The sequence below is a fragment of the Lepidothrix coronata genome, unplaced genomic scaffold (assembly GCF_001604755.1).
Source record: "Lepidothrix coronata isolate B3197 unplaced genomic scaffold, Lepidothrix_coronata-1.0 Scaffold182, whole genome shotgun sequence".
Taxonomy (NCBI): Eukaryota; Metazoa; Chordata; class Aves; order Passeriformes; family Pipridae; genus Lepidothrix; species Lepidothrix coronata.
The window spans coordinates 226,574-254,379 of NW_016690362.1; the positions used below are offsets into that span (position 1 = coordinate 226,574).

The window sequence follows — 27,806 nt, forward strand, 5'->3', positions numbered from 1 at the left end:
AAGAGAAATTGCTTTGTGCAAACATTTAACTGAAATCTCTTTGTAGGACAGCCACAAATTCAAGACACAGTTCCTGAACCTTTATGATTTTGGATAGAGCAAACAGGTTCAAGAGTTGCTTTATGGAATTTTATAACTAACAATAACCCACCATGAAGATTTGGTCACTACAAGACAACAACAAAACTCACTGATACTGAGTGCAACATTTCAAAAAGTGTAGTCATTTCTGTTACTGCTATCGGTTTGGATAAACTAAAGGTAAGCCTGCTTTTGGCTGTACTTAGTTTACTTCAGGAATAATAGGATCTGTGCTTTCCACACAGATTTTTCAGCTCTAATCCTTTTGCAGTGACTGCAGCTGAACTTTCCATTTGCTTGGGCTGCTAAATACTGTTCAAAAGCTTTCCAAATACCTTATGAGTGACCTTATGCCACTGCTCATTTTAATTCCTGACATGTATTCAATTTTCCACTGACAACAGAAGGACAAATAAAACTTCTTTTCTCTCTGCTCCTTTTTTCTTACCATTTACAAAAGGAGTTAATATAGCTCACAGTAAAAACAAACATGGATTCTTCTTTTATAGAAGTAAAAGGTCTTTGCTCAGAGACATGATTTCATATCAATGTAATAAATATGCATTTAAGTTCAACCCCAACCTTAAGTATACAGAGATTTAGCAACTACCCTACAAAGATATTGACTGATTAGAAAACAGCCGTGCAAAACACTCTCTGTCTCTCAATCCAAGGAACACACTGAACTTTGGTAACTGTACTGGCTTCTTCTTGGCAAATCTAGCATAAATCTTCAGCTAGCCTGCAGGCAAATTTATTCTATTAAAGATCATTCCATTTTATTCATATAGCATTTGCAAGATTTAAATACAGGATGTCAGGAATGTGGGAATCAGATTTAGTGATGTGGCTGAATGCTACAGACAAATACTGAGAGTTCAGATGGAAGCAGTAAAAATTATAAAAACTTTCATGTGAATTCTGGAAAAATGGAGGAACTTAATGTACAGTTTAACAAAAAAAGGAATGTATTACTGCTTATTTCTGATCAAGCAATTTTTAAAGCTATAAAAGCAATAGTATTGTTGGCACAAGCTTCAGGCTTAATATGGATGGGAAGTGAGAGAGATGCAGCAAGATCTACTACTGAGTAAAGAAGAACTACTGTTTAAAGCAATTTCTCTGGCCAGATCCATACCTTTGATAAACCCTTATCATTTACAGCCTTACTTACTGTGAAAATAGAAGAATGTAAGTCTATTCATAGCTTTCAAGAATTATATCCACAGGCATTACAAATTACAAATGAGATAGCAGGGAGGGAAGCGTATGATTCATTTTGATGAATCCTAAACACACAATTGTCAGCAAAAAGTTGATTGATTTCCATGAACTTCTTCACACATTTATTAAATTCTGGTATTCAATTAATATTTTGGAGGGCCTGGAGACTGAATATGGGTGGTTTTTCCTGCTCTCCTCTTTCACCTTACAATACTAGATGCTATATTGCAATTATACCATGGTTTTTGGAGGTTAACACTTATTCTGTGGTGTTTCTTCCCTCACACCCCCAAAAAATAAGATACAATTTTAGAGCAAATATAGTTACTATAAAATACCTGCGTGGTGTGCAATCTTCATATGGAGGGACAATGACGACCTTCACTGTTACTGATGTTCTGAGAAGATCAATCATTTGCTCATGGCTCAGAGTGGCTACAGCCACCTTGCAGATTTCCACCAGCCGGCTGCCCTGTCTCAGTCCCGCCTGCCACGCGTAGCCATAGGGCTCAACATCTGCCACAATGCCTTCATAGTTCACATGGAAACCCAGCTGACCCAGACCATTCCTACGCAGAGTCATTTCCACTGTTTCACAGCCCTTAGTCACAAGCTGTGAATTGAAATGAAGACAGAATTTAATGCATTGAAAGACCTCCAGTGCTAACAGAGGTTTTAAGCACCCCATTTTTGTAAAATCAACCAACTCCCAAGACAGTGGTGGGACACAATCAAGGAATACATAATGCAGATCTAGGTTCATAATCAGCTGAAATGGATCTTGTCACTCAAACTAGTATTTTCAGTAGAATCTGGTTAGCCAAGTTCTGCCTTGGAATTTTTACTGAAACCACATGAATTTTAGAAGGTACATAGCAGCACACAACAGAAAAACACATGGATTTACACAAGCATCTCTACCTTTTACAGTTTAGCAGCCAAATAACCACTCTACATTTCTAGCTGTTTCAGTAAGCTGCAAGATTACTTTCAGTCAGAATATGGTGGCATGCAGCTACTAAGCACAGTAAACTGGTGGCTATGCCAACTCTTTTATGTCCCATGAGCATGAATACCATCAAAAGCAATTTAAGAAGGTCTAGGTTTCCTTTTTTTTCTGGTCATTATACAACTACAGTTGTGAAATTACAGGAAAGACAGTGAAACATAACACATTCTTTCATAACTTAATAGGTAAAAAAATTACATGGACAGATGTTTTATAGAGAGATTCTATGATTCACTGCATTTTTAGTTTATTACACGCATTTAGAGAATATCTGAAGGTTGCAATGGGGATTGGGACTACACCCTGCTGGCAACATACTAAGTCAATCTCAAAGACATCACAGTTTCATTTGAAACAAGATACAACAAGCCTATAAAACAGAGAAAGGGGAGAAAAACAAGGAAAAGAAATAATGTGACACTTCTGTATTTGTTGTGTGGGAGCAAATTTTGCATCCTGCTCTTTTGAATATATTGAGACATTTTTGACACACACACAACCTGCTGAGGTTGGCTGTTATCTGATTAAAGTGAAAGTAATATTAGATTTTGAAAAATAAGAGCAGGAAAGTCCTTATAGATTTCACGACAAACAATTAAAACAGTTTTAGGGATCCCAGGCATTATTTAAATTGACGCTTTACATGGCAGCTGAGTGAGAGAAGCAAGCAAAGAAGGGGAACCAAACAAGAGAACACATTCTAACCTCCAGTCTTTTGACGATCTCTTTGATATCATCAATGTTGCTGATGAAGCTCTCCAAAGAAACACATTCACCTCTCTCATAGAATATTTTGATATTTGTGTCCGTTGAAGTCCACCCTATCACATCTCGACAGGAGCAATTGAACACGACGCTTTTTGTGTCCTGTTCAATGAGGACTACAAACTCATTAGAGATGCCTAGGAGACAGTCTATTTCCATACCCTTGCTGTAGTCTTTTGCATGGACACTCCATACAATCGCACCAGAACTGTAGATCTCTGCTCCTGGATAAGGTTTGGACTTTTCTTTCTTTTTTGAAGCAAGTGAGATGAATGGGAACTTGCCAGAAGGGTCAATAGGTGTGTTGGTGACATTCTTCTCTGCCAAGTCTTTCAAGTACTCTTGACGGGTCCTAGTGGCCATTGCGCGAAACTTTTCTGATTTATGAGCAGCATTCTCTGCATTAATGACTTTGGCTAGTAAGAAGTCCCTGAACACATTTGACTTAGGAAACGTCACACCTTTTGGAATAGGTGGTCCAAAGGATGGTACATCTCTGGATCTTGTCACAGCAACACTAAATTAAATAAAAGAATAAGGAAGAAACAGTGTTTCACTCTATGCAAATTCAGCAGTTTCTACATACAAAAAATACATTCGCTTTTTCCCGAAAGCCCTCAATTTTTTCTTTCCTTTTCTCAGAAATATGCTTATATTTACATATTAATGTTGCCAGTGTGGAGATTATGCCCCCCTTACTGAATAACCAGAAAGCCACTTCTTTTTGCATATAGACATTTTTGAATCATTCCCACTACCACACCTTAAAAAGAGCTTCAAGTGCAAAACTGTAGGTTTTTTTTGATAAAGTAATCACTCATGTATGATACTTCTGAATTTTGTTTGGATCTAGTACAAAAAGAAAATTTCTAACTCACACAAAGGCTAGCTTAGAATTCAGCTACCTAATGCTGAAAGGCTCATCTGAAAGCAATGCAAAGTGTATGATCAGTACTAGAGATACAGATTAAATGAACGTATTAAAAAGATGAAGGCAACAGTCATCTCATTTTCACAGTGAAAATCATCTTCTGGTGACTGAATGCCTATGTACATCACACTACTGTTTGTGTTTTAAATTCCTAGACTGAAAACCTCACTAGCTGATACTGCATGCTAGTAATAGAAGCAGACTCCAAGAATACTAGAAATAAGAAATTTTTCAGAAGTTTGGAGATACATAGTAGCAATAAATACTTTCTTTTTCCTTTCCTTTCTTCCTTTTAGTTTCTGTAGCAAGTGACAGACTGATAATAAGATTGCCTTAAGAAATGGGACAAGCCTAGCTATTCTCAATTGTCAATTCCCTTTTGATATTAATCAGATGAGTTGTTTGGCATCACTGAAGATTTGACATTCTAATACAGTATCATTCACTTGGCAATTTGTCCTAAGAAGAGACTGACAACTCTACTTTGATAGTTTTGTGACAAGAAATGCTCCAACAGCTTAAATAGGATTTACTACATATTTATAAGTAGGTCTAAAAAAGCATTAACTAATTTTGGCCAAAATACCATGGTAATGGAGGCAAAGAAGGATGAAACTTGATCACATTAGAAAAGTACGTGGTGTTTCATTTAGAAGACTGGTTGGTATTATTTTCACATTTTGTTTCCATCTGAATCCTTAAACATAATCAGAGAAATCCCCCCAAAATACCAGTAACTGAGACTGCAGATTAAACCTTTTGCGGGAGCACATAGGAACACCAGAAATAAAAATGAAGTCACCCTTTCTTTAACTATATCTTCTCGTTTTGAGTGGTGGGGTGTTTTGTTTGTTTGGTTTGGTTTTCTTGTATTGAGGGGTTTTTTATTTAAATTTTCTGGCAACTGATATTGAGAGATGTCATTACTGTCAAATTTCTTCCAAATGTATGCCAGTATATCTAAAAGTATGCAACAGGGGGTGCTCATGAAGCAACTATCTGACTCACCTTCAGTGGTCCTAAGGAGTCTGTTATTAAGAGATTGAATCCTAAGTGTTAAACACAATTACTGGATACAATGAAAAACTACTAGTAAGATTTTGCTTGATTCCATTTTCAGTAACATGAATCACAGGGGTAAGAATTCAATCTTTAACACATGCCTGAGAAGTTTTAAAAACTGAGTGATGCTGACAGAGACACTAGACTTTTCAAATACTGTTTATCTTTGTTGGGAGGGAGAATCACTGGTCAAGACAGTGCTTAATTCTATTCCTTTTACGTAGTTTTCTAATATAAATTCCAGTACATTTTTATGCTATGTGGTTTCCTGTTTTGTCTAGAATTATGAATCTATGAAACTCTTCTAAATAATTCAGTGAAAAAGAGGTCAGATTTACTTCGAAAAGTTTCCTAGAAAAACTTTTCATAATAGAATTCTATAAATTTAAAATCAAAGAGTTTGCAATGAGAGGACAGAAAAAGAAATAATTATAATCTTAAAGACAGTACAGAGAACATACAATGTCCTGGTGATCTCCTGTATCACACACAATTATTTTTCCTACCTCTTCCCCCTCCCCTTAGAATTTAAGCCTGTACCATCATGAAAGCCAAAATTACTACTAAGTAACCAGTTCCAGCCCTTGCAGTTGTAAACACTTGGAACAGTAAGGTTCCAGCCCTTGCAGTTGTAAACACTTGAAAAAATAAGCAATTCAAGAGTCTGAAGGTCAGAAATACAACCATCATGATATTTAAATTTATTACAGTTTAGCAAGTATAAATCTTTCCCATGCCTTTTAAAAGAAAGAAATTGAAAATATGCAGTCATATTACTTAAAATAATAGCCCAAAGCAGATTTTATTTATGTTGTAATATGCAATTCAAATGGAAAATGCATCTGCAGCCCTTGTGGATGCATTTCCTACCTTCCCTTTTCTTCAAAATAATTTTCTGTACAGAGCTGAAACATACGTCTAAGAGTTTAAGAATCAGCTGTGTCCACATAAATTATGTAGCAGCTGAATTTGTCAGTAAGTTGCCTAAAAATGCATATCAAAATGAACATTCCTACTCCAGGAGAGTTAATACATGTACAAAGTTCAGAATCAATCCCAGAAATGCTGTGTGAACTTTAGTAAAACTTCTGAGGAAAAGCTTTTGAATCTTCTATACATACTTGAAAAATAATGAATACACCAACTCAGACACTGCAGTCTTAGATTTTCCTCTAAACAAACCCTTTTATATAAATAAAACACTTAAGTGAGCATTTGTATTTCAGCGAAAACAAGTTAATTCTAAGGCTACCTAATTTCAAGATACCCATTCTTCTAAATCCATTGCTCTGACATTTCATATTTTAAATGAAAAAGCTTTATAGAAGTTTTCTGAGATCAGTCAACATTTAAAAATAAAAATACTTCAGGAGTTCAGGATATAACAAAAGGTAAAAAGTTCCACTGATTGCAAAAGGACGTGCTTGGAACAGATGCTTGTAATTTGGTTTAAAAAATTGGGCTAAATAGGAATCTCATTTTGCAATTCTTTATTGTATGTTACTATCAATTACTATTGACAGTAACCAACAGAAAATTACCATTTTCTCTTTTAATCAAATTGACTTTAAAGGTCACACTAAGACTAATTTTTTTGGCTGCATAATTCTCTGTAATTTTTCTGCTGAAGAACAAGAGATGAGAAATTAAGATATTTCAGAGACCTTAGCTTCTTTCTGAAAGGTTAAGTCATACTTTTTAACTGTCATTATTTCAAAAATTTAACATAAGCTCAGAAGACCGAATTATACGAACAAGAAGTAGGCTTTTTGTTCTTTGTTCTATTTCTTTCATTGCAAAAACATTATTCTAGCATAGTCTTAATAAAGAGAATAAAAAGGAAGTGAGAATGCAATTTTAAAATAATTTCCAAATGCTTGATATGCACATGTATGTGCACACGTGTGTGAACACACATACTGACAGCAGTAATTTCCTCACTGGGTGTATTTCATGAACATACTTATACTTTATACACAATAGGTGTTCTAAATTCACACGACCGAAAATCTCCTTGACCCCTATCTTTCATTATGTTTCCCTACAGAGAATTTAAGAGAAGAATGACAATTCCCTTTGCACTCAAATTCCATGTTTTCAGTGAATCTAGCAATAGCTACCTGTAACAAACGCTGTCAGTACAGGGACCGTGCACTCTTACAATGACAAAGACATGCTGGAAGTGGGATCGAATGTTCTTTGGGCTGAATGGTTGTGCTCCAGGCTCCTGGAAAACTATTGTCACAATATCATTTCCAATATGTCGTTTTCTCAGAAGCTTTAACAACAACAAAAAAAAGATGCATAGGTTAAAATACAGATTTTTCACAAATTTCCAATTATTTATTTCTCATTATTTTAAAGCACTATTGTTCAATTTCTTTCCCCAAATGATACTTCAAGCTGAAAACTGAAATAATTGAGGATTTATGTAACAAATACCAGAACTGGTTATTCATCTAATAAATTTCAGGCATGGGGGTTTTCATAACAATTTCATTTTCATATGTAGCATACTGGAAGAACTTGCAAGGGAAAATTTTAAGCTAAACAAAGGGGAAAACCAACAACAAACCCTGCTAGTATCAAGAGTAATCAGTGACACATGGAAGAAGGAAAACGTTCTTCGTTTCACACTTTTTTACAAACCAAAGGTAGGCTCTATTTCAAGTTGAAAATAGTTGTCATTGTCCTTAAGGCACTTCATAATAATTTTCTGGTATGCTTCTTTCAATAAATACAAGACTACAGTAGAAGACAAGATAAGCTACAAAGTAGTAGAACATTTAGTGTACCAAAGCAAAGTCCATTGTAAAACAAAATTTCTATTTTATTTGCAGAAGTACAAAGCATCATTTCTAGAACAAAATGCATATACATCATTCACAACACGATGGTTTAGTGTTAAACAACACTAAGGTACTTCAGTGTAACAAAGCAGATCAGCCTACATAGCTCTTCAGCATAATATAGTTAATAAAAAAAGAAAAAAAAAAAGAAAAAAAAAGGACTTTGACAAAAGGATTTTGACTCATGTCTTCTTGTGTAGTGTGCTGGACCACCTACTCATTAACTGATCCTGTGCATATCAGAATTTGCTGAATGCAATCCTTAAAGGGCAATTGACTTAGCTGGTTTAAAAGGTTTAAAATCATTTAACATCATCAAGTATACTACGGCTCTTTTGAGATAAGATATGAACTCTTATTTATGTGACATAGGTGTGCTACTGACATTATTGTATATTGTTTACTAAGTAAATGCATAATGGTAATGCACAATTAAATAGAAAACAGTCCAATGGAGAAAAATCTACCTATGATGTACCTACAATGATCTGCTTTGCTCATGCCCCTAACAAAAAGATGGTCACCTTTAATTTCCTTTCCTTAAGTGTTTTCTTTGCTACTAACAAATGAAAGTTGTCGTAAATATTCAATAATTCATCTTCTGAGAAGGAGGAAAAAACAATTCTAAATAGGCATAGCCCATCTTACCTGTTGCTTGTTGTTTGGAGTATATGGCAACATAGTAGAAACGTGGAACATGATTTCATAGTCCTTGTATGTTGTGTATAAAGAGTGAGTACCTGTTGAATCAGCTGCAGTTAAAGAGACAAAGTAAAAGCATTATTTAAAAAAAAAAGTTTAAAAACAAAGCATTATTATTATCAAAGAAAATCATCAGCCAAGACAAGAATTCCTGTTCATCCTCAATCCTAGCTGGTATATCAGCAAATTAGAACTTATTGAGATTTTATTCACCTGCCAAAGCAAACGCTGCGTATATATGGCCTGTAGAATTTTGCATACTTTTCCCAAAGAAAAACTTGTTAGGAACAGGAAATTTATACGAGGAGACCCTGAAGAAAGCCTATTTAAGCACAAAAAGTGATAACAAAGTCTGAGATAATTTTCAAGCACCACTCACTGTCTTGGAATGAAACTGAACTGTAAAGAATGTGAAAACAACTTCAGAAAGGAAGGTAGACAGATACTGCAAAATAATACCATGATCTCATGCATAATTAAAGCAGTGGACAATAACCCACAATAAGAACAGAATAGGTTCTCTTAAACATAAATATCAGGACTCTAAATTAACTGTAATGAAGTCAGATAAAACCTTCACTAGAACAGGTGCTTTATGGACAGGAACCATCAAAACTCCAAACAGGATGCTAGCATGCTTATAACTGATGATGGGGAAAGCCCACAACAACGACATTATGATGCTTGTATATTAATCAAAGGTACTCTCACCTGTTTTGGGTTCTGGCCACCCTATTTTAAAAGTTACAGAAGAAAGAGAAGGGATCCAGAAACAGGCCACAGAAATAATTATGTGTGGACGGAGAGACTTTCATGTGGAAAGAAAATGATAAAAACTAGGATTATGAAGTTTAGAAAATAAAAAGGAAGAGGGGATATTATTGAGTTTACAAAGTGTTGGTTGAAAACAACACTCGGTTAGACACAAACTGTGAACTTCTGTTTTTACTTTTTCTTTCTTTCAAAAAAGTGACCTTGAAAAATGTTCCATTCATTTAAGCAGTAAGACATTTCAAGATGAAACAGTGAGTATATTCTATCAAATACAACTACTGTCCACAGTGCAAAAAGCCTGTTTTCAAACAGAATTTTAAAAATAACTAGTTTTATATATATATATGTATATGGGAAAAAAGCATCCTGGTTATCTGAAGTTACATAAACATGCTGCTAAATTATATAACCCCTAAATTATATAAATAGATAACATTTATAACAGCGTATTTTAAAAAGCTGTTAAAAACTACACGTTGGGTATTTTTATTAGCAGAAAGATCACGATATTAAGAAGATAATAGCTCTGAGATTTGTGAGGCATTTACAGTAACATACACAGTTTATTTACCCAGATTTTGGGGATAAACTTTGAGAAGTTTGTTTTCTGTCAGATTCAGAATAATAAAACAGAGGTAGCGTTATTGTAAATGAAAAAGCACAAAATCATCCATAAAATGAAATGGAAAGTCTTCTACATTAGAGCTGCATAAGAATTTTCCACTTCTAGATCATCTATATAGAATAAAATTAAAATTAGAAATAAAAGATTCCTACAACCTTACAAAAAAATAGTAATTCTCTCAGTTAATGTTTCAAGGAGATTGGGCTCTCTTTTCCAGCATTCAACATTGCCAGTAGGATAAACTAGCTAACTGCTAAATATTTTCTTTTTAATGCTAATGAGAACAGCAGGACAGATGAAAGGGAATCATTTCATCTTCCACTCTGTTCATAGCAGCCTCCATCCTCTGCCTGATCATTGCAATGCACACTGAAGGAGACAGATGCACCTCAAAGTCACCTAAACGTCAACTTAACTTCTTACTGGCTTTGTCTATCTGTAAAGATGCTAATTTGTACATCATCTTTCATACAAAAATATCACAAATAATTGGAAAGCGGGAGCAGATGTGAAAAGACAGGGAAGTGAGTGAGACACACAGGGGAATGGAGGTCCCCCAAAGCAGGGAAAGGACCCAAAAGGGGTTGGGGGAAAAGAATAAGGCAGTTCTGATAAAAAACACATTAGAACATCTAAATATTCAAGCCAAACTTTCAGCCTTCCTGGCTGGACTTCATTTCAGGCAGAAAAGGGATTCTTTCTCAGAACAGCACTGATTCTGCAAACTAAATAATCAGGCTATAATCCAAATAACACATTTAATAATTCCAATTATTTTCAAGTACTTCACAGCTTAAATCTCTCTCATTCAAATCTAACTACAAACAGAAGCCCATATCCACTACAGACTGTGCATCTCTCTCAGCATTGAGATTTCTTTTTTCTTTCAAGTAAAGCGTGCTTTTTCTGAAGTACAATACAATAATTACAGCTCCTCGCTTTAAATCAAATTACAGCCACTGCAGTAAAATCCAGGACTGTGTACTGGAATAATAGCCATCATTTCAAGGTCAGAACTGTAAGCCAGCACTGCAATCTACTTCAATTTCCTTCTAGTTAACAGAGGCCCGAGGGATCTACAAATTCATTAGCACCTTTTTACACTGAAGACATCCCCTCCTGCCACTAGTTTATGATGCCTTCTCGGCTTTGCCCCATTACTGGATTTGGCTACTTAGCTGAGACATTAGGTGAACTTTTTTTCCTTCCATCATTAATCACCTTAAATCCACCTTAATCTTTTGTACTTCCAGTGATTCCCAGCTATCTTCACAAGGACTGTCTTAACAGACTCACATTGAAGTGTTTTTTCCACCACCAACAGGGCTCAAAACTGACTGACACAGCATACTGCTGACAAATTCACCTCACTGAATCCACAGGACTTTGTCAGCCTGCTTCCACAGCAACTTAAAACAACCTCTGCACTAGAAAACTGTATAAAAACCATTACAAGTAGAAAATCTAACTCAATATTACAAAGGAAAACATTGCAAGGAATTCTAGGAGAACAAAAAATAAATAATATTGATGAGGTACGACAGCCATTGCTATAAACTGCTGCAGGGCTCACAAGTAAAAGCACGAGAATAAAAACTTTCAAAACTTAATGTTGCTCCCTCTACCTTTGCTGTCAGCAGCTGTCAAAACTGCTCTTCTTTTTGTCATATACAAGGATTGTAGCAAGCACTCATGTTTAACTTCTGTAGTACCCAAGTTACTTTCAGACAGAATTTCCGAGGACAGAATCTTTTAATTTGTAACATTCAAAAGTACATATGTAACACAAACAAAGAGAAATGCAGAGGGACTTCCCTCCAGCCCTATTCCTGCTTCTTAAGCAGTTAAGGAACCTCTGACCTCCTTTGGCTATTGGTCTCCCAGCAAATGTCACAGACCCAAGAGTTTGTTCTTATTTCCACATGGTTGGAAAGATGTTATACAGTACAAGTTAGGAAGGTAATTTATCTGTATTATTTCATCACAAACACTGAGTTTTATTGACAACCCCATAAATGAAATGTCAATTCAAAGTCCATTCATTCCCTAGATTTTTCATCTATTTAATAATTTCTGTTCTGGTTTTATATTCTTCTTGCGTTTTAGCCAGAAAGTCATGCAATATATAAACATCTAGTACAGAAACCTACCGTTATTAGTTAAGCTTATAATCTTGTAAAATAAACTCCCACAACTCATATTAATCAACTTCCCTCATTTCCTGCATCAACCACACTACCACTCTGTTGGACATATATGCCAAATATTACCATAGAATAGAATATGTCCTAAATCGAAAGGGACTAACAAGATCATCAAAGTCCAACTCCTCGCCCTGCACAGGACCATCCCCAAGAGTCACACCATGTCCCTGGGAGTGTTATCTAAATGCTTTCTGAACTCTGTCAGGCTTGGTGCTGTGACCACTTCCCTGAGGAGCCTGTTCCAGCGCCCAACCACACTCTGGGTGAAGAACCTGTTTCCAATATCCAACCTAACCCTCCCCTGACACAACTTCAGGCCATTCCCTTGGCTCCTGTCACTGGTCACCACAGAGAAGAGATCAGTGCCTGCCCCTCCTCTTCCCTCACAAGGAGCTGCAGACTGCAATGAGGTCTCCCCTCACTCTCGTCTTCTCCAGGGCAGTTGGTCTGCATACATTCTGTGTAATCATATTTTATTCAACCCTGAAAGTTGCTGCCACTAAACACATCTGTTTACAGAAGTTAGTCTCATTCATAACACATTCTTAAGCATCTTAATAGCTGAAACCCCTCAGTGTCAGAACTGTATTTGTTTGCTGCTATTTCTGAAGTTCTGCATGCCTGCATTATATTTGTTGTTGCATATATTATTTCACTCTTTAAAATTCTTTTGTATAAAATGAACACATCCCTTTCCTACCACTTTGGAATTTTGACTTCCTCCTTAACCCAAGATCCTTTTTTCCAAGTCTATCCTCTTGCCTAGCATTCAAGAGAAAAAACCAGCACTTTTTCATAATGTATTTTCTAAACAATCTGCTTTTCTTTGGCCTGGATGTCAGCAAACCCTTATTTTCTTGTATGAAGGTGCAAACTTAATGGGCTATGGCTTCTCTTGTTGTAATTAAGGGTGGAAAGGGACTGTCTGCTATGAACAGGACAGGGAAAATAAAAGTAAATGAGTGCCAAAAAACCCCCCCAACATAAAAGAATTGACACCATTCAGTGGTAAAAGCCTGTTTCTTATCATCCGTTCATGAAAATAAAAGCTTTAAAATTCAGAAAGTCTTACTTAAGGTGGGTTTTGTTTTTAAGAAGTAGGCTTTTGTTAGATTCCATAAGGAACTTACCTCCTGCTTACAAAGGAAATCCATATTACATAGTAATGCCAGTCAACTACACAGGGTGAGTCCTCTATCCCTTATACTGGCAAATTTTTTTATTGCAATTAAATTATCCCTGATCAAATCCCTCTTTATGGGGTACAACTTAATTTTTGGTTCTCTTTGGGCCAATCACAACAGAAGAATCTAAGTCATCATGTCCTTTACCTGATGTTGCTGAAGTGCTGGCATTTGCTGTGCCACAAAGCTTTAGAAAGGTATTCTCATTAGTCTGATTAGAATTAGTGCATGTGTTTGTAAATGCAGAATTTGTAAGTGCAGAGTGTGTTATGCACCCAAATAACACAAGCTACATCTTTCTTTCTAAATATATGAATTGTTGTCACCTTTTCACTCAAGTGATTTGAGTAGTCAACTGAAATGTGGGAAATGGTTTCAAATCCTTCTGCTGTATAATGGGAGAGGGATGATAACTCACCAAAACCTTTCCTAATCAGTATATAGGCTCAGGTGTATGGCAGTCAGATTTTTTCGTGATGTTGCTTTTACTTCTCAGTTCAAGACGGGCTGGAAGACTGCCGTTCAATAGTTAGAAGTTCCTCCTGGTGGGGAAGGGCTTGTGCAGGTTTCTAGACTTTGCTCTAACACAGAAGCCCTAGAAGGTCATTAGGAGATCTGGATTCTCTTAGTTGAAGACTCTGACTCCCTCTCAGAGCAATTGGATGTTGAAGAAATCTCCACCTGTTTTTAAATGTAGCTATTAATGATTGGTTGAGGGTCCTAAGAGTCCACACCAGAGTGGAGAACTTGTCTGCCTCATGCGGGAACTGTACACAAAGCTCAGTGAAAGCTCTTCGTTGCTCACAGAATCTTTTGCCTTATTCCTTGTAACAGCTGCAGGGAGCTTCTCCACAAGGCAGAAGCCAGGTCCAGCATTATCAAGATAATCCCATCAACCAATTTAAAAAACTGAGAAATATGACTAAGTGAGGGGGAAGGAAATAAAGTATGCATTACAACTAGAAAATAAAGTAAAATGACTGAAGTTATAATTTGAAAGATCACTGCGATGTGTATGACTTTAAAGTGATGCCCGTAAACTTCCTAGCCATTGTAGGATAGGTGACATTTTCAAGCTCTAATTCCTATCCGAAGTCTGCAGGCTGCCAGGAGATAGACTACTTCCCCTCTGGTAATTCTAGAAATAAACAATCAAAACTTGAAAAGTAGCATCTCTTTTCCACAGTGGCACTGGCAGAGATCCAAAGCTAAAGCCCTTCAAGGATCCAATACACTTAAACAGGATTTCAGTTAATAGGATGCATGAGATTTCTCCTTTTAAAAAAAAATGACTCTGTTATGGATACTTACCAATTAGGCCCCTAATTCCAAAAAACTTCTAAGAACACCAACTGTTCTGAAACCGCTTTTTGCTAGAGCAACTTTATTTTTCTAAATTTGCATAAATTAAAAATACGGTGAAAATTTTCAGAGTACATATACAAATCAGCTCACCTTCATCCAGAGAAAATCTTTCCATATGTCTTACCTCATGCTATTGCTTTCCATAGCTTATAAAGTATTGTCAGAGGTACAGAAACTGGCCAAGTAGCCTACACAGACTTGACCTTTCTTACGAGTCAATGAACAGATACTTGTTTTAAGCACGTCTTTGCAATCAATTGTGCTGACACTGAACAGAATTCTTAAGCAGGAAAATTTCCTGAGTAATGAGATTGCAAAAAGTATTCTAAGACAGTGATCTCTAGCAACAGAAGAGCACAGAGCTGGAGCTCATTTCCTAGCTGTAAACCTAGCTGTTTCAACAAAACCTATAAACCTAAGTCACAGTTAAAACCACAACCTCCTTCTTTGCAGGTCTTTCCATGTTTGGGCCACGGCAAAAAGACTGATTACTCAGGGTAACTATCAAAGATGTATCACCTGGCTGTATTCTGCTGTTCACATATTCCCCACATCTGAGATGCAGCTCTTGAGATCATCTCTGGTCTTTAGCATTTTGACTACCACAAGGTGGCTTTTTTGGGGTTGGTTTGTTTTGCTGGCTTGGGGTTTTTTTCCATTTCCTTGTAGAATATGCTTTAAGTGTTTCTGAATTCAGATTAGTACTGTGTCCCCAAAACACCTTCTCTTTCATGACATCCAGTCTGTGTTCTGCACATTAGCAGAAAGGAAAACATACCACCATCAAGATCAGTTACAAAAGTTTGCTGCCATTGTTCACATTTACTGCTGTCTAAACCTACTCATTAAGAACTCCTGCATGCTGTGTAGTCCTATGTTTTCTCGGTAAGTCTGCAGACAACATAACTCAAAGGATTTCAGACAATTCAAGAGTTCCTAAGCAGTTAGAGCTGATGAGGCCCCATGCATGTGAGCTTGTAAACCCTGACTGAAACAAAACATAGGAAACCCTTCATGAAAGCAGCAGTTTCCACTCAAGATCAGTTTCCTCTCCGATCAGAGTGAAGTGTTCACATAAGCCTTTTTGTATTTTTAGATACAGAATGGAGCTGGGTAGGTCTACTGAGCAGTGTGAAAACCTTAGCAACGTGACCTGCCAGCTCTCAACACAGAGGAGAAATCTTCATTACAAGAAGACAACTCTCAAAACTGCGAGAAATTCGTTCAACTAAAAGTTCACGTTTCCATTCAACAGGTGCTAGACTGTAGTACCAGAACTCAAAACCCGACAAAATTCTTTCCTCGAGTTGGAAGCAACAAGAAAGAACTCAAAATATTTCTGGAAAATTTTGCGGCTTAGAAGAAAATGCAAAATAAGTACTTAAAAGACAGTTATGCTTTCATGGGTGTATGTGAGCAGATGAATCAACTCTTAATCATACAGCATTTACATATACTAGAAACCAGACACCAAAATAAGGGCTAGGTTTTTTTCACGTCTTGACTAAACCAGAAGAAAGGGAAGAGAGGATTTTACTTTAAGGAGGGCAGATTTAGATTAGATATTGGGAAGACATTCTTTACTGTGTGGGTGGTGACACACTGGAACAGGTCACCCAGAGAAGCTAGGGATGCCCCATCCCTGAAACTGTTCAAGGCCAGGTTGGATGGGGCTCTGGCCTAGTGGAAGGTATCTCTGCCCATGGCAGGGGGGTTGAAACAACCCAAACCATTCTATGACTCTATGAAATGCACTTAAGTGAGTAACTACAACAGAGGAAATATAAATACTGCAAGTAAAAGAAAGCAGGCTCAATATTAAATGTGTGTGAAATAGTTATTAATTTAGGTTTAAAACCACAGGTTTTATAATTCTCTGGGGACTGATGATCAGACTGGTCAAGAACAGCCTGAGGAGATGGCAACACTACTCCTGCAGGAATTAAGGACACAGAGTAGAATGGTGGAGCACTGAAGCACAGTAAGTTACTGTATGTGTGCTAGGAGACCCATGACAAGACCACAGCTTTTGCTGCACTGAAGTTGATGAATGCTTCTCAGCTTTCATGAATCAACTCCTTATTTAATTTCCTTTGCCACAAGTGAGCAAAATAGCAAAAGATTTCCATAGGAACTGGTTAGTTCTAATACTCAAAGAAAAGGCATACAGACTAAAATTTACCCCTGAGTAATTTAAATCGATCTACAAATTGAATATAGCATGTGCTAGCTGATAAATAGGTATTTCACGTTTGATTCCAAAAGCAGGGAGTTTCTTTTATAGATATGGTCACCCAAGATCATCTTACCACTGTATTTTTGTTGCAATATGTTTTACAGTTAAAGCTGATAATTTAACTGCCAAATCCACATTAATTTCCGTAACTCAAAAGAAAAATCACAGAGGGAGGAATACATTTGACAACGTGACTAAGACAAAACTGCCTAGAAGAAAAACTGCCTGCAACAGACATCAGAAAAGCAGCAGATCAACTCGTCAAAGTGGAGTGACATAGATGGGTTCTCAAAACGATTGGGTGACAGTCTCTAAGCATATCATTAAAAGAAAATATGACATATCAACTGTATTGATCGTCATTACACAACACACTGATTTGCAATACCAATAATGGTTCCACAGTTACTGGTTTCTTGTTGCGGCTTTAGTGGTAATTTCATACCAAATTAGTACAAAAATCCAATGATTATCAGAGTTGAGAGACCATATGGATATGGGTCAAATTACATGCATGCTCTGCTTCACTAATAATATTGAGCAACTGTCTTCCTACAGCAAAGACATTATTTTTAAGAACTCTCTGCAAAGAGGGAGTTAGCAACCATACGATGCATTTTGTTCACTTAAGGGAGGGAAATAATGAAAAAGTCTTACTCTTTGTATCCAGCTGAGCACGGTACTTGTCAAATCCCTTGAGTCGAACTCGTTCTCCCAAGAGCTGAAGAAACTCCTCAAAGGCTGGACCTGCTGATTCATTATTATACATTTCCTCTTCTGTGCTTTGCCCGGCTTTGCAGTACATGATACCCACCTTAAGCTGGTAACTTAACTGCAAAAGGGAAAAAGATTGAAATCTTATATGTATACCAAGTGATGCAGCAACTTATGTATTGAATTCACTTCCCACCTCTTAATAAACCCAATTCACAAAAAGAAAAAATACCTAATTATCAATCTAATTTCAAAAGTTAATCTAGATCCAAATACTCTCATTGTTTTCCACTGTAATTGTCTTGATGATGGCATATTTAATCTGAAGATGTCAAAATGCTTTCTAAAGTGAAACAAACATTAATGTTGCTTATTTTCAGGAGGACAACACTGCAACTTGCAAATAGTGAATGTCTTTAAAGGCACTATTTACTAGCATAGATCTTTAAATATATTTGTTCTTTGCAGTTCCATTTTCCCTCTAGTTTCTTATTTGATATTCCTAATACAGCAGAAGCTGAAGATGTGAATAAAGTGATTTTTTACCCAACCATAATTGTGATTCTTCAAAGCAAACTGTTCCCACCAATTACAAATTGATACACACAAAAAAAAAGGAGCAAATTGATGTCATGTAAATCTGGACTACAAAAACAAACAGAAAGGAAGAAAGCAGCATCCAGAACCATTTACTGCTGTCTCCAAAACCAATTTCACAGGCAGGAACTCTGATTGAGAGAGCGCAAGGGAGAGCCTTGGAGATTACGCATGTAATTCATCCAGTAGAAATGCATTCTTACTGCTGGGTAAATAATCTTTCCTCCCACACATGAATTTTTGCAGAGGTTCTATTTCAAATAAACACCAAACAGATATGTCAGAGCAAAATCATAAGAACATCTATCAAAACTGGCATGAGATTTACAAGTCTGGGCTACAGCTTAGTGGGTAGTGAAAACAGTTATTTGCAAGAGCACTGGAAGCAAAGTCATCTGAATATACTGTGATTTGCTCTGAGAAGATTCTATCTCAAGCTGTGAGACAAAGGATTTTGAACTTGCTAGGACAAGGTGGACACATAATTATACTGAAATTCACTAATTTTATGGTGGGATAATTTGAAGGCACTCAGAAGTGGGCCTACTCTGTCTCTAATTAAAGTGAATTATAAAATTTAAAAACTCTGAAAATTGCAACTTTACTGTATTCTCCTTTACTACCAAAGATGAATTATGACAGGAATATATGTAATGAGTCACAGTTCTAAGCCATTTCATTTTCCCCACTAAAGAATGTCCCTTATTTTATCATCTGACACACTGACTACCTGACTTGCATCTTCTAAACATGTTCAAATTTCTTATGACAAAATGCAAGTACAGCATAAAATCACAGAACGGTTTGGGTTGGAAGGGACCTTAAACATCATCTAGTTCCAAACTCCCTGATGTGGGCAGGGACACCTTCCACTAGACCAGGTTGCTCCAAGCCCCATCCAACCTGGCCTTGAACACTTGCAGGGATGGAACATCCACAAGTTCTCTGAACAACCTGTTGAAGTGCCTCACCACCCTCATAGTAAGGAATTTCTTCCTAATGTCTAATCTAAACCTACCCTCTGTCACTTAAAACCATTCCTCCTTGTCCTCTCACTACCTGCCCTTGTAAGAAGTCTTGTAGCCCGCTTTAGGTATTGGAAGTATTAAAACTTGAAGCAACTTGAAGTATTGGTAAAACAAATACCGAGCACAAGCAAATTAATGTTATAATTTATTACGATGATTATTTATTTCAACTCTCAGTTCACTAAAAAGAATACCAAAAAATCAAGCCAATCATCAGTGCACACAATGCTCAAAATAATTCAGATACAGATGGATGGTACGCGGAGGTTTTTTTGTAAAACATTCTGCACGATTCTGTGTTTGATTAAGACGCAAATCTTCTCAGGAATCAAGGAAAACAAATGAGGTTTACGGGTGCATTTCTGTGATCTCTGCTTAGCTGGTGAACTACATGATCCCACTCACTGCATTCTTACTGCCTCAGAGAAGCCAAACTTCGTGCCTTTGCCCACAGGGTCACATGTGTCCTCACAGAAAACCTGGTCCAGCTACTGCTGACATGTGGGAAGGGGGGAGCCAGGAAAGGTGGTGAGAAGGTGGCACGGCTGCTGCTCCTGCCAGAGCGACTGTCATCACTTTCCACATCATCAATAGCAGGCTCTACATTGGACCATTTGGGCGTCTGCTACTCACATAGGCTTTCTCTCCAGGCCCAAGGAAACAGGATGGATACAAGTGTTTCAAGGGACCACAATACTTTATCTGCACTGCTAAATACAGTAGTTTCTAGTCATGTTACTTAAACAAGTCAGGACAAAAAAAGCCATCCTCATCAACCACAGACTATTTAAACTTTAATTTCAGGTGAAGAAAGTATTTTCAAGGACGTAAACATAAATGGGATCTGCAGGATTCATGAGCAAGCAAGCAACTGTCCTTTACCACTTTGAAAATGTCAGCCTAGGAAACTAAACAAGGACTATGCGAAGAGCAGGATATGCCTTCTGTCTGTGTTCTTAGATTTGCTAATTTTTGAAAAAAAAAGTTTCCTAAGAACAACACAAGTTGGTATTTTGGAATCAAAAAACCCACATTTCTGGAGAAATAAAGGGATGCAGTCCCCATTATTACGCCTCCTTCTGATAAATCAAGGGTCCTCAGAAGTATATTAACTCCAAGAAAAAGATAAAAAAGAAGTCGAAGAATGAATTCTCTTGTGGTAAAACTACTAAAGTAGCAGCTTCATTTGAATAATCTTGAAGTATTTATGTATTTATATATGTAGGAAAAGTGGACTTTAAGTATTTATCTAGCACCCAGTGCAAGACAGCAGAAAGTGTATCTTGGATTTAACCAGTCAGCAAGTTTATATTATGAACAGGGAATTATATTAAGAACCAGCTGACATTTTGCAGTATTTCTGTGAATGAGGAATTGCCACAAAGATTAACTTCTACTGGAATAAATCAGTAATTGCCCTGATATTCAAATTTGTAACTCAGATTTGAAAGCAAGCCTACAGTAACTTACCATGAACTTTGTATTCAAGGCAAAGATTAGTAGATGGTAATTATTAAAGAAGCTAGCACAGTCCTAGAAGTGACTGGATTCCTTTGTAACACAGAACCATTCAAATGAATGCATTTTAGTAAATCCAACAAAAGAATATCAACATAACAAGCAACGTGGACCATATGTACAGAATGCAGATGTTATCACAACTCTAGCAATCTAAGTAAAGAACATGCAACTTCATGTACAACACCACTACAAAATTAGAGCAAGAAGAATATTCCTATTCTGACACTGAATGACATGTGCAGATATTGAAAGAGTAGAAGAGAGAGAGCTCAGTCGTAGAAGTGATATGAAATTCAGAGAAAATCTGTTGCAGCGAAAGACTTGAAAAGTGCAATCTGTTTAGTTTATCATAAACAAGACCAACAGATGATTTAATCACTGCATACAAAACCTTTGCTGGGAAAAAATCTCACACCAAAATGACTTTTAAGATGTAGCAGAGAAAAATATCAGAAGACTTGAAGCTGAAAGCAGATAAATTTAAATACAGAATTGCAAATTTTTAAATATGAAAACAACCAATTGCTTTAAGACCTCACTCAAATATAAAAAAGACATCTTATTCTAAGCAAAACTGGTGCATGCAAATTTGGCTCAATGAAGGGATTACTGGGTGAAATTTAATGGCTAAATCAGGCTAAGGTGACTTTGTAGACTTAACTCTTAAACTCACAAAACATCTTATTTGCTATATCAAATGGGCACCTGTTCATGCCGTAATGAAACAGTGTGACACTCAGCAAGATGAAGTGAACAACATTCTGTGTACCTAATTAGCAGAGCAGCTGTTACCCATTTTTTTTGTTAGCTTAGAATTGATAAAAAAATGCAGCTTCTAATTAGTACAGAATGCGCTTACCTTTTTCTGTTAGAAGTGTCAAACTGTTTCATTACCACAAAACCAAAAAATACTTTGATGCAGGTAATAAAAATTTAACTATCACTTGTCCTTAATGATTTTTCAAAAGTTTAAGTATTAACAGAAAACCATACTATATATCAAACTGTGGGAGCTTAATGACATATAGGATATGAAATAAGGATAATTTCACCTCAGACTTTTGTTAGATATCATAGAATCATGGGTTGGAAGAGGCCTTCAAGATCATATAGCTTCAACCCTCCTACCCTGGGCAGGGACACCTTCCAATAGACCAAGTTGCTCAGAGCACCATCCAGCCTAGCCTTGAACGCTCCCAAGGATGGGGCATCCACAACTTCTCTGGGAAACCTAGTCCAGTGTCTCACCACCCTCACAGCAAATAACTTCCTCCTAATATCTAATCTAAACTTACTCTCAGTTTGAAGCCATTCCCCCTTCTCCTGTCATTACACACTCTTCTAAAAAAGTCCCTCTCCATGTTTCTTACAGGCTTCCTTCAGATACTGGATGGCCACAATTAGGTCATCCCAAAGCCTTCTCTTTTCCAGGCTGAACAAATCCAATTCTCTCAGCCTTTCCTAATCAGAGAGGTGCTCCACCCTTGTAATCATCTTGGTGGCCCTTCTCTGGACTCGCTCCAACAGGTCGATGTCCTTCCTGTACAGGGGACCCCAGCGCTGGATGCAGTGTTCCAGGTGGGGTCTCACCAGAGCAGAGGGGCAGAATTCCCTCCGTCACCCTGCTGGCCACGCTACTTTTAATGCAGCCCAGGACACGATCGGCTTTCTGAGCTGCAAGTCCACATTGACAGCTCATGTCCAGTCTCTCATCCACCAGCACTCCCAAGTCCTTCTCAACAGGGCTGCTCTCCATCTGTTCATCTCCCAGCCTGTACTGATACTGGGGGTTGCCCTGACCCAGGTGCAGCACCTTGCACTTGGTCTTATTAAACCTTGTGAGATTCCTATGGGCCCACTTCTTGATGCCATCCTGTTCTTAGGTGTGTCAACCACACCACTCATCTTGGTGCTGTCTGCAAACCGGCTGAGGGTGCACTTGATCTCTTTGTCTGTGTCACTAATGAAGATACTAAATAACACTGGTCCCAATACAGACCCTTGAGCAACACCACTGGTCACTGATGTCCATCAGGACTGAGCCATTGACCACTACCCTCTGGATATGACCATCCAACCAATTCCTTATCCATCTAACAGTCCATTCATCAAATCCATCTCTCTCCAATTCAGAGAGAAGGATGTTGTGTAGGACCACGTCAAAGGCTTTACAGAAGTCCAGATAAATGACATCTGCAGCTCTTCCCTTGTCCACTGATGTAGTCGCTCCATCACAGAAGGCCACTAGGTTGGTCAGGCAAGACTTGCCCTCGGTGAAGCCATGCTGGCTCAAATCAGTTCCATGTGCTTTAGTATAACCTCTAGGAGGATCTGTTCCATGATCTCCCCAGGCACAGGGGTGAGCCTGAAAGGTCAGTAGTTCCCAGGGCCCTCCTTTCAACCCTTTCTAAAAACGTGTACAATGTTTTCTCTTTTCCAGTCACCTGGGACTTCATCTCACTGCCATCACTTTTGAAATATCAAGGAGAGTGGCTTGACAACTACATCAGCCAATTCCCTGAGGACTCTGGGAAGCATCTCATTGGGTCCTACAGACTTGTTTACATTCATGCTTATCAGGTGATCATGAACCTGATTTTCTCTTACAGTTGGAGGGACCCAGTTCCCATCCTGCTGTCCATCCACTAGAGAGGCATGGGAAGAGAGGTTGCTAGGGAAAACAGGCATACTCAGAGCTGTTAAATGTTACTAATGAAGTTTTTAATCATAATATTCACTTTACTCATGGATTTTCATTTTGCTAAGTCTAAGCTGTATAGCTAATGAGCCTCAGTTCCATCTTTAAAAGACCAGGAGACTATCACCTAATTGAAAAGCATTTGTATGAAGGAGAGGCTTAGAATATTTTACCATGTAGTTTGTTTCAGGAGAAGAAAAAAAACCCCAACAAAACAAAAAAAGACAGGCAGTACCCTGATCATGGCTGAGCCAATACAATACTACAAGAAACATTTAGTTACATGGTAGACTTTTCTTCTTATTATAATAGCAATAAGAAAAAAACAGAACAAAACTCCCTCCCCCTCACAGTCTTTGAAAAACAATAACATAGGCTCTTTTGACGTAAATTAAAATGAACAACTGCCATAACATTAATCTAAAACTTTACACTACATAGAGAAACGAACTTGATATCCTATATACCAAATATTCTGTGGTATGGCCAGTCTTCGCGAGCAAAGATTTGGGAAAGGTCATTAACCCTTCGAGCCTGCGCAGGGGATTTTGTAGGTGAGACACAGCGTGCGCTGAACTGAGTCCACCCTTTAATCCTGAGGTTCATCTGCCGGGGCCGAGCAAGCTTGGACAGTGGCAGTGAGGGTCTCAGGACGTAGGTTTGTTTAGAGTGACCTTCTCTTAGATGGATTGCCTTACAGGGCTGATGAGCTCCATCTGCCCGGGGGGCTGGGAATCGACCCCGGGTCGCAGCGGTGAAAGTGCTGCACCCTAACCACTAGACCACCAGGGGCACCTTGGGGTAACAACATGCAACCCAACTCTCCCTACAGATGACAAGTTTTAGTTTAAATGAGGCATTTCAACAGACTGACTCTAATCACTTAAAGGTAGAAGATAATTTTGCAACTCATGGCAGTAATCATTTATGTAATTCTATAACTCTGCACTTACCCCTTGTTCATCAAGCTTCATAAGCTGTTCTGTGACTTTTGGAGTGTTGAAGGCCAGCCTTAGACAATGGATATTCAGCTCTGGAACCACATACTCCAGCACTTCTTTTAGGGGCAGTCCCCTGGCTGTGCAATGCTTTGCAGTGGAAGGAATAGCATCCTCCAGCACAGAGCCTCTTAATGTCATGAGCTAAGGATACAAAACAAAAATAGTATATATACTGAATTATGCACTGAGACTGATCAGCAATAGCAGTGGAACAAAACATACTGTTTTTTCAATTTTCAGTAGAGATTAAGAACATTAAGTAATTTCTGTTGGCATGAAACAGACATCCACAAAATGTCACTCACTGATAGCTAACAGTAATCAGACTATTTCAAATGATTCATCAGATTTAAGTTTTACAGGAAACTACTACGTAGAAAAACTAGTATTAGTATAGTATTTCTAACAGAGCACTGAAAAATAAAAACGGTATGTTTCTCAGGTCTACTCACAGTCACATATAAAAGTGGAGAAAGTAATTTCCCTCCTCTTTGCTCGCTTCTAGCTAATATAGCTCCTATAAGTTTCTCAATCTTTAACCAAAATGACCTTCACATTTTCCTCTGTATTGGATGTTATGGAATAACTAATTTACATATATTCTGTGCCAGATAAATATATGGTGTAATTTTGTCAGGAGGTTCCTGGATTTTACAGAAATCTATTATCAATGCTGAAAAGCACACAAACCCCATACATGCCACCTGGTTTTGCCTGCTTGGTTCTAGCTTCTATTACTAACACTCCTGAACTGCTTACCTCACTGGTTCTGAATATGATCCGGTAGTTGTACTGAGGTCCATTTTCTTTGATTTCCTCTGGCTTCTCTCTTCTTATACTCACAGCTACCGGACCCAGGTTCTCATCTGCCCCAAAATAGTTCCAGTGTTCTTGCATAGGAGAAAAGAAAAAAAAAAGTCTGCCTTACTTCTTACACATCAACTATATTTTCACACTTGACTGTTATACCGGGAATGCAGATATGCTCTTGTTGACTCTATGGAGCTGGCAGCTTAAGTGGTACCAGGATGTCACTCTTGTGCTTCAGTTCTATCATGAGCTCTGTTTATACAAGAAGGCTGAAATTCAACATGGCATCACTGCTTAAATAGACCTAGAACAGGATATACCTCTTACATCTTATATTGACATCTGTTTCATTCACATTGAGCTAAGAAAGTATAACCGATTTCCCTCCTCTTAAAAATAAAAAGAAGGAAGCCAAATGCACTAAAGTGGGAAACTCAACACCCTACATTAAAAGAGAAATGGCAAACAACTGCACTTAGCAAAGGATATAAATTATTTATTTTTGTTTGACTGTATTTTTTTGCTTTTTCCATAAAAGTAATTCAGTTCTAAAAGAGGAAAAACTGATGAAGCTGAGAAAAAAGACTTGTTCATAGTAAAAAATATCAAAGCATAGTACCACACAAGAATAAAGCACACGAAACAAAATGATGAGCATAAATATTTAACAGTGAAGTGTTCGACAACCCTGAAAGTAAATTTAAAGTACTAAAAGTTGAGTTGAAAACTAGCCTAGTAGGGAGGGCAGCAGAGAGAAAACAGGGCTGGCAAAATTGCTTATTAGCTGAACTGCAGACTATTTTGAAATATATTTTTATATTCATTTAACTACAGACATGTAAAGCCAAGTTTTACTGAAAAAATACTAGAAAAGCACATTTACAAAAATTAAAGCTCAACAATTTTTGAGATTGTTGTTGAAGATTCTTCTGTTGAGCCTTCTGAGTATTACAAACTATCTTGACTCATGACAGAGGTACATCACCATTAATGCAGCAACACATAAACAAAACTGCACATATATTAAGTGACAACTGAATTTAAAGTCAAGCAGTGTACAAGAAAAATAACTCCCATGTCATCGTTTTCCATATGCTGCATATATGAATAAATATTATGCAAAAAAATACAAAGAGCTATCTGAAAATTCAGCAATTCAGAGAAATGGGAAATTCAACGGAATGAAAAAAGACGTAACTACCTTGTAAGGAAATGTAACCATACTGCCTCGACTACTGCATAAAGATTACTTGTTATTCTTAAAATAACCAGAGCTTTAAAATAAGAATTTTAGGAGCAGTCTAATATGAGCTATTCTACTATAAAGATAAAATATATTAACATCATCAAGAACTGCATCCTTAAACATAGTAAAAATAGATATTGAACATATTCCATCCAAAGTGAATGCCAGTCATTTTTCCAATTAATAATCACTTGCGGTGATAAAAAGTTGGAAGTCTCATTTTTTACTGTATTTCTATTAAAAATTATACTTACTGATTCTTGCAAAACTTTCCTCTAACACGTCAAATACTTTTCAAGTAGGGTGCTTTCTCCCTATGAACTTACTTGTGCCCTGGAATTACACCTTTGTCTTCACACAGCTATCCAGCCCTTTAAGCCCTTGGGGGCTCTATTCTACTCTGCCCAGTGTCTGGTATTTTATTGCCCTTTCCTCAACATTTTCCATTTAAGATTTCAAAGCAAGCAAGACATAAAAGAAACATGCTTGCAGCACTGTAAGACTTGCTTTCTACCAAATTCCTCTGCAAGTCATGAGAAGCCAATACCCTCCACAGAAACAATTAAAATCCAAAATTCTTTTAATATCTTGTGGAATATTGTGTAAATACTGGCACTAAGGTTTGGATGTCTGAAATAGTTGTGAATGGGGAAACTAGAAATAATTAGATCATTCACATAAGCCTAATTAAATCTTTATACTAGTTCACTGGTATGAGCCCAGTAAATGCCAGTGATGTTCTGTTGTTCAAAATTCCAAACTACCTTACTAGTACCTTAGTTTTTCTTCTTCCTCCATTAAGTAGTTTGCTTTTTTCCCCAGGATGTTTATAGCTTACCAGCTTATGGCAGACATGGTCAATGCAGAAGCAACACAGTCTTAGAGAACATTAGATGAATTTTATATTCACAACCTGAGATAGCTTGGTCATCTCCGCAGTAAACTGCTTACTGACTTAAAAACAAGTGATGTGGCTTTGCTTTTATAATAGAAAGTTTAAAGAAAAAAGATACGGTGGTAATACATACTAGAAAGTTCCAAACATTACATTAGTTTTCTGCATTGACAGCTGCACAAATGGTAAAATTTCTATATCCTATAACCACTCTAGCCTGCAATTAAGATAAAGAATTTTCTCAGGAGAAATTATTTTACCTCTTAAAAACACATTTAGGAAGTC

At 37.3% G+C, this 27,806-nt stretch overlaps 1 protein-coding gene across 4 annotated transcripts in view; it reads right to left on the reverse strand.

Moving 5' to 3' along the window:
- SIPA1L1 (signal induced proliferation associated 1 like 1) overlaps positions 1–27,806 on the reverse strand; it is a 190,168-nt gene that overhangs the window by 43,028 nt on the left and 119,334 nt on the right. For all 4 annotated transcript variants that reach the window (XM_017830675.1, XM_017830676.1, XM_017830678.1 and 1 more), the window contains 7 exons: positions 25,330–25,460; positions 24,523–24,711; positions 17,669–17,843; positions 8,570–8,673; positions 7,193–7,350; positions 3,020–3,596; positions 1,644–1,918 (listed from right to left, as the gene is read on the reverse strand). In XM_017830675.1, the coding sequence (XP_017686164.1) occupies positions 1,644–1,918; positions 3,020–3,596; positions 7,193–7,350; positions 8,570–8,673; positions 17,669–17,843; positions 24,523–24,711; positions 25,330–25,460 (1,609 nt within the window). The remainder of the gene's footprint in view (positions 1–1,643; positions 1,919–3,019; positions 3,597–7,192; positions 7,351–8,569; positions 8,674–17,668; positions 17,844–24,522; positions 24,712–25,329; positions 25,461–27,806) is intronic.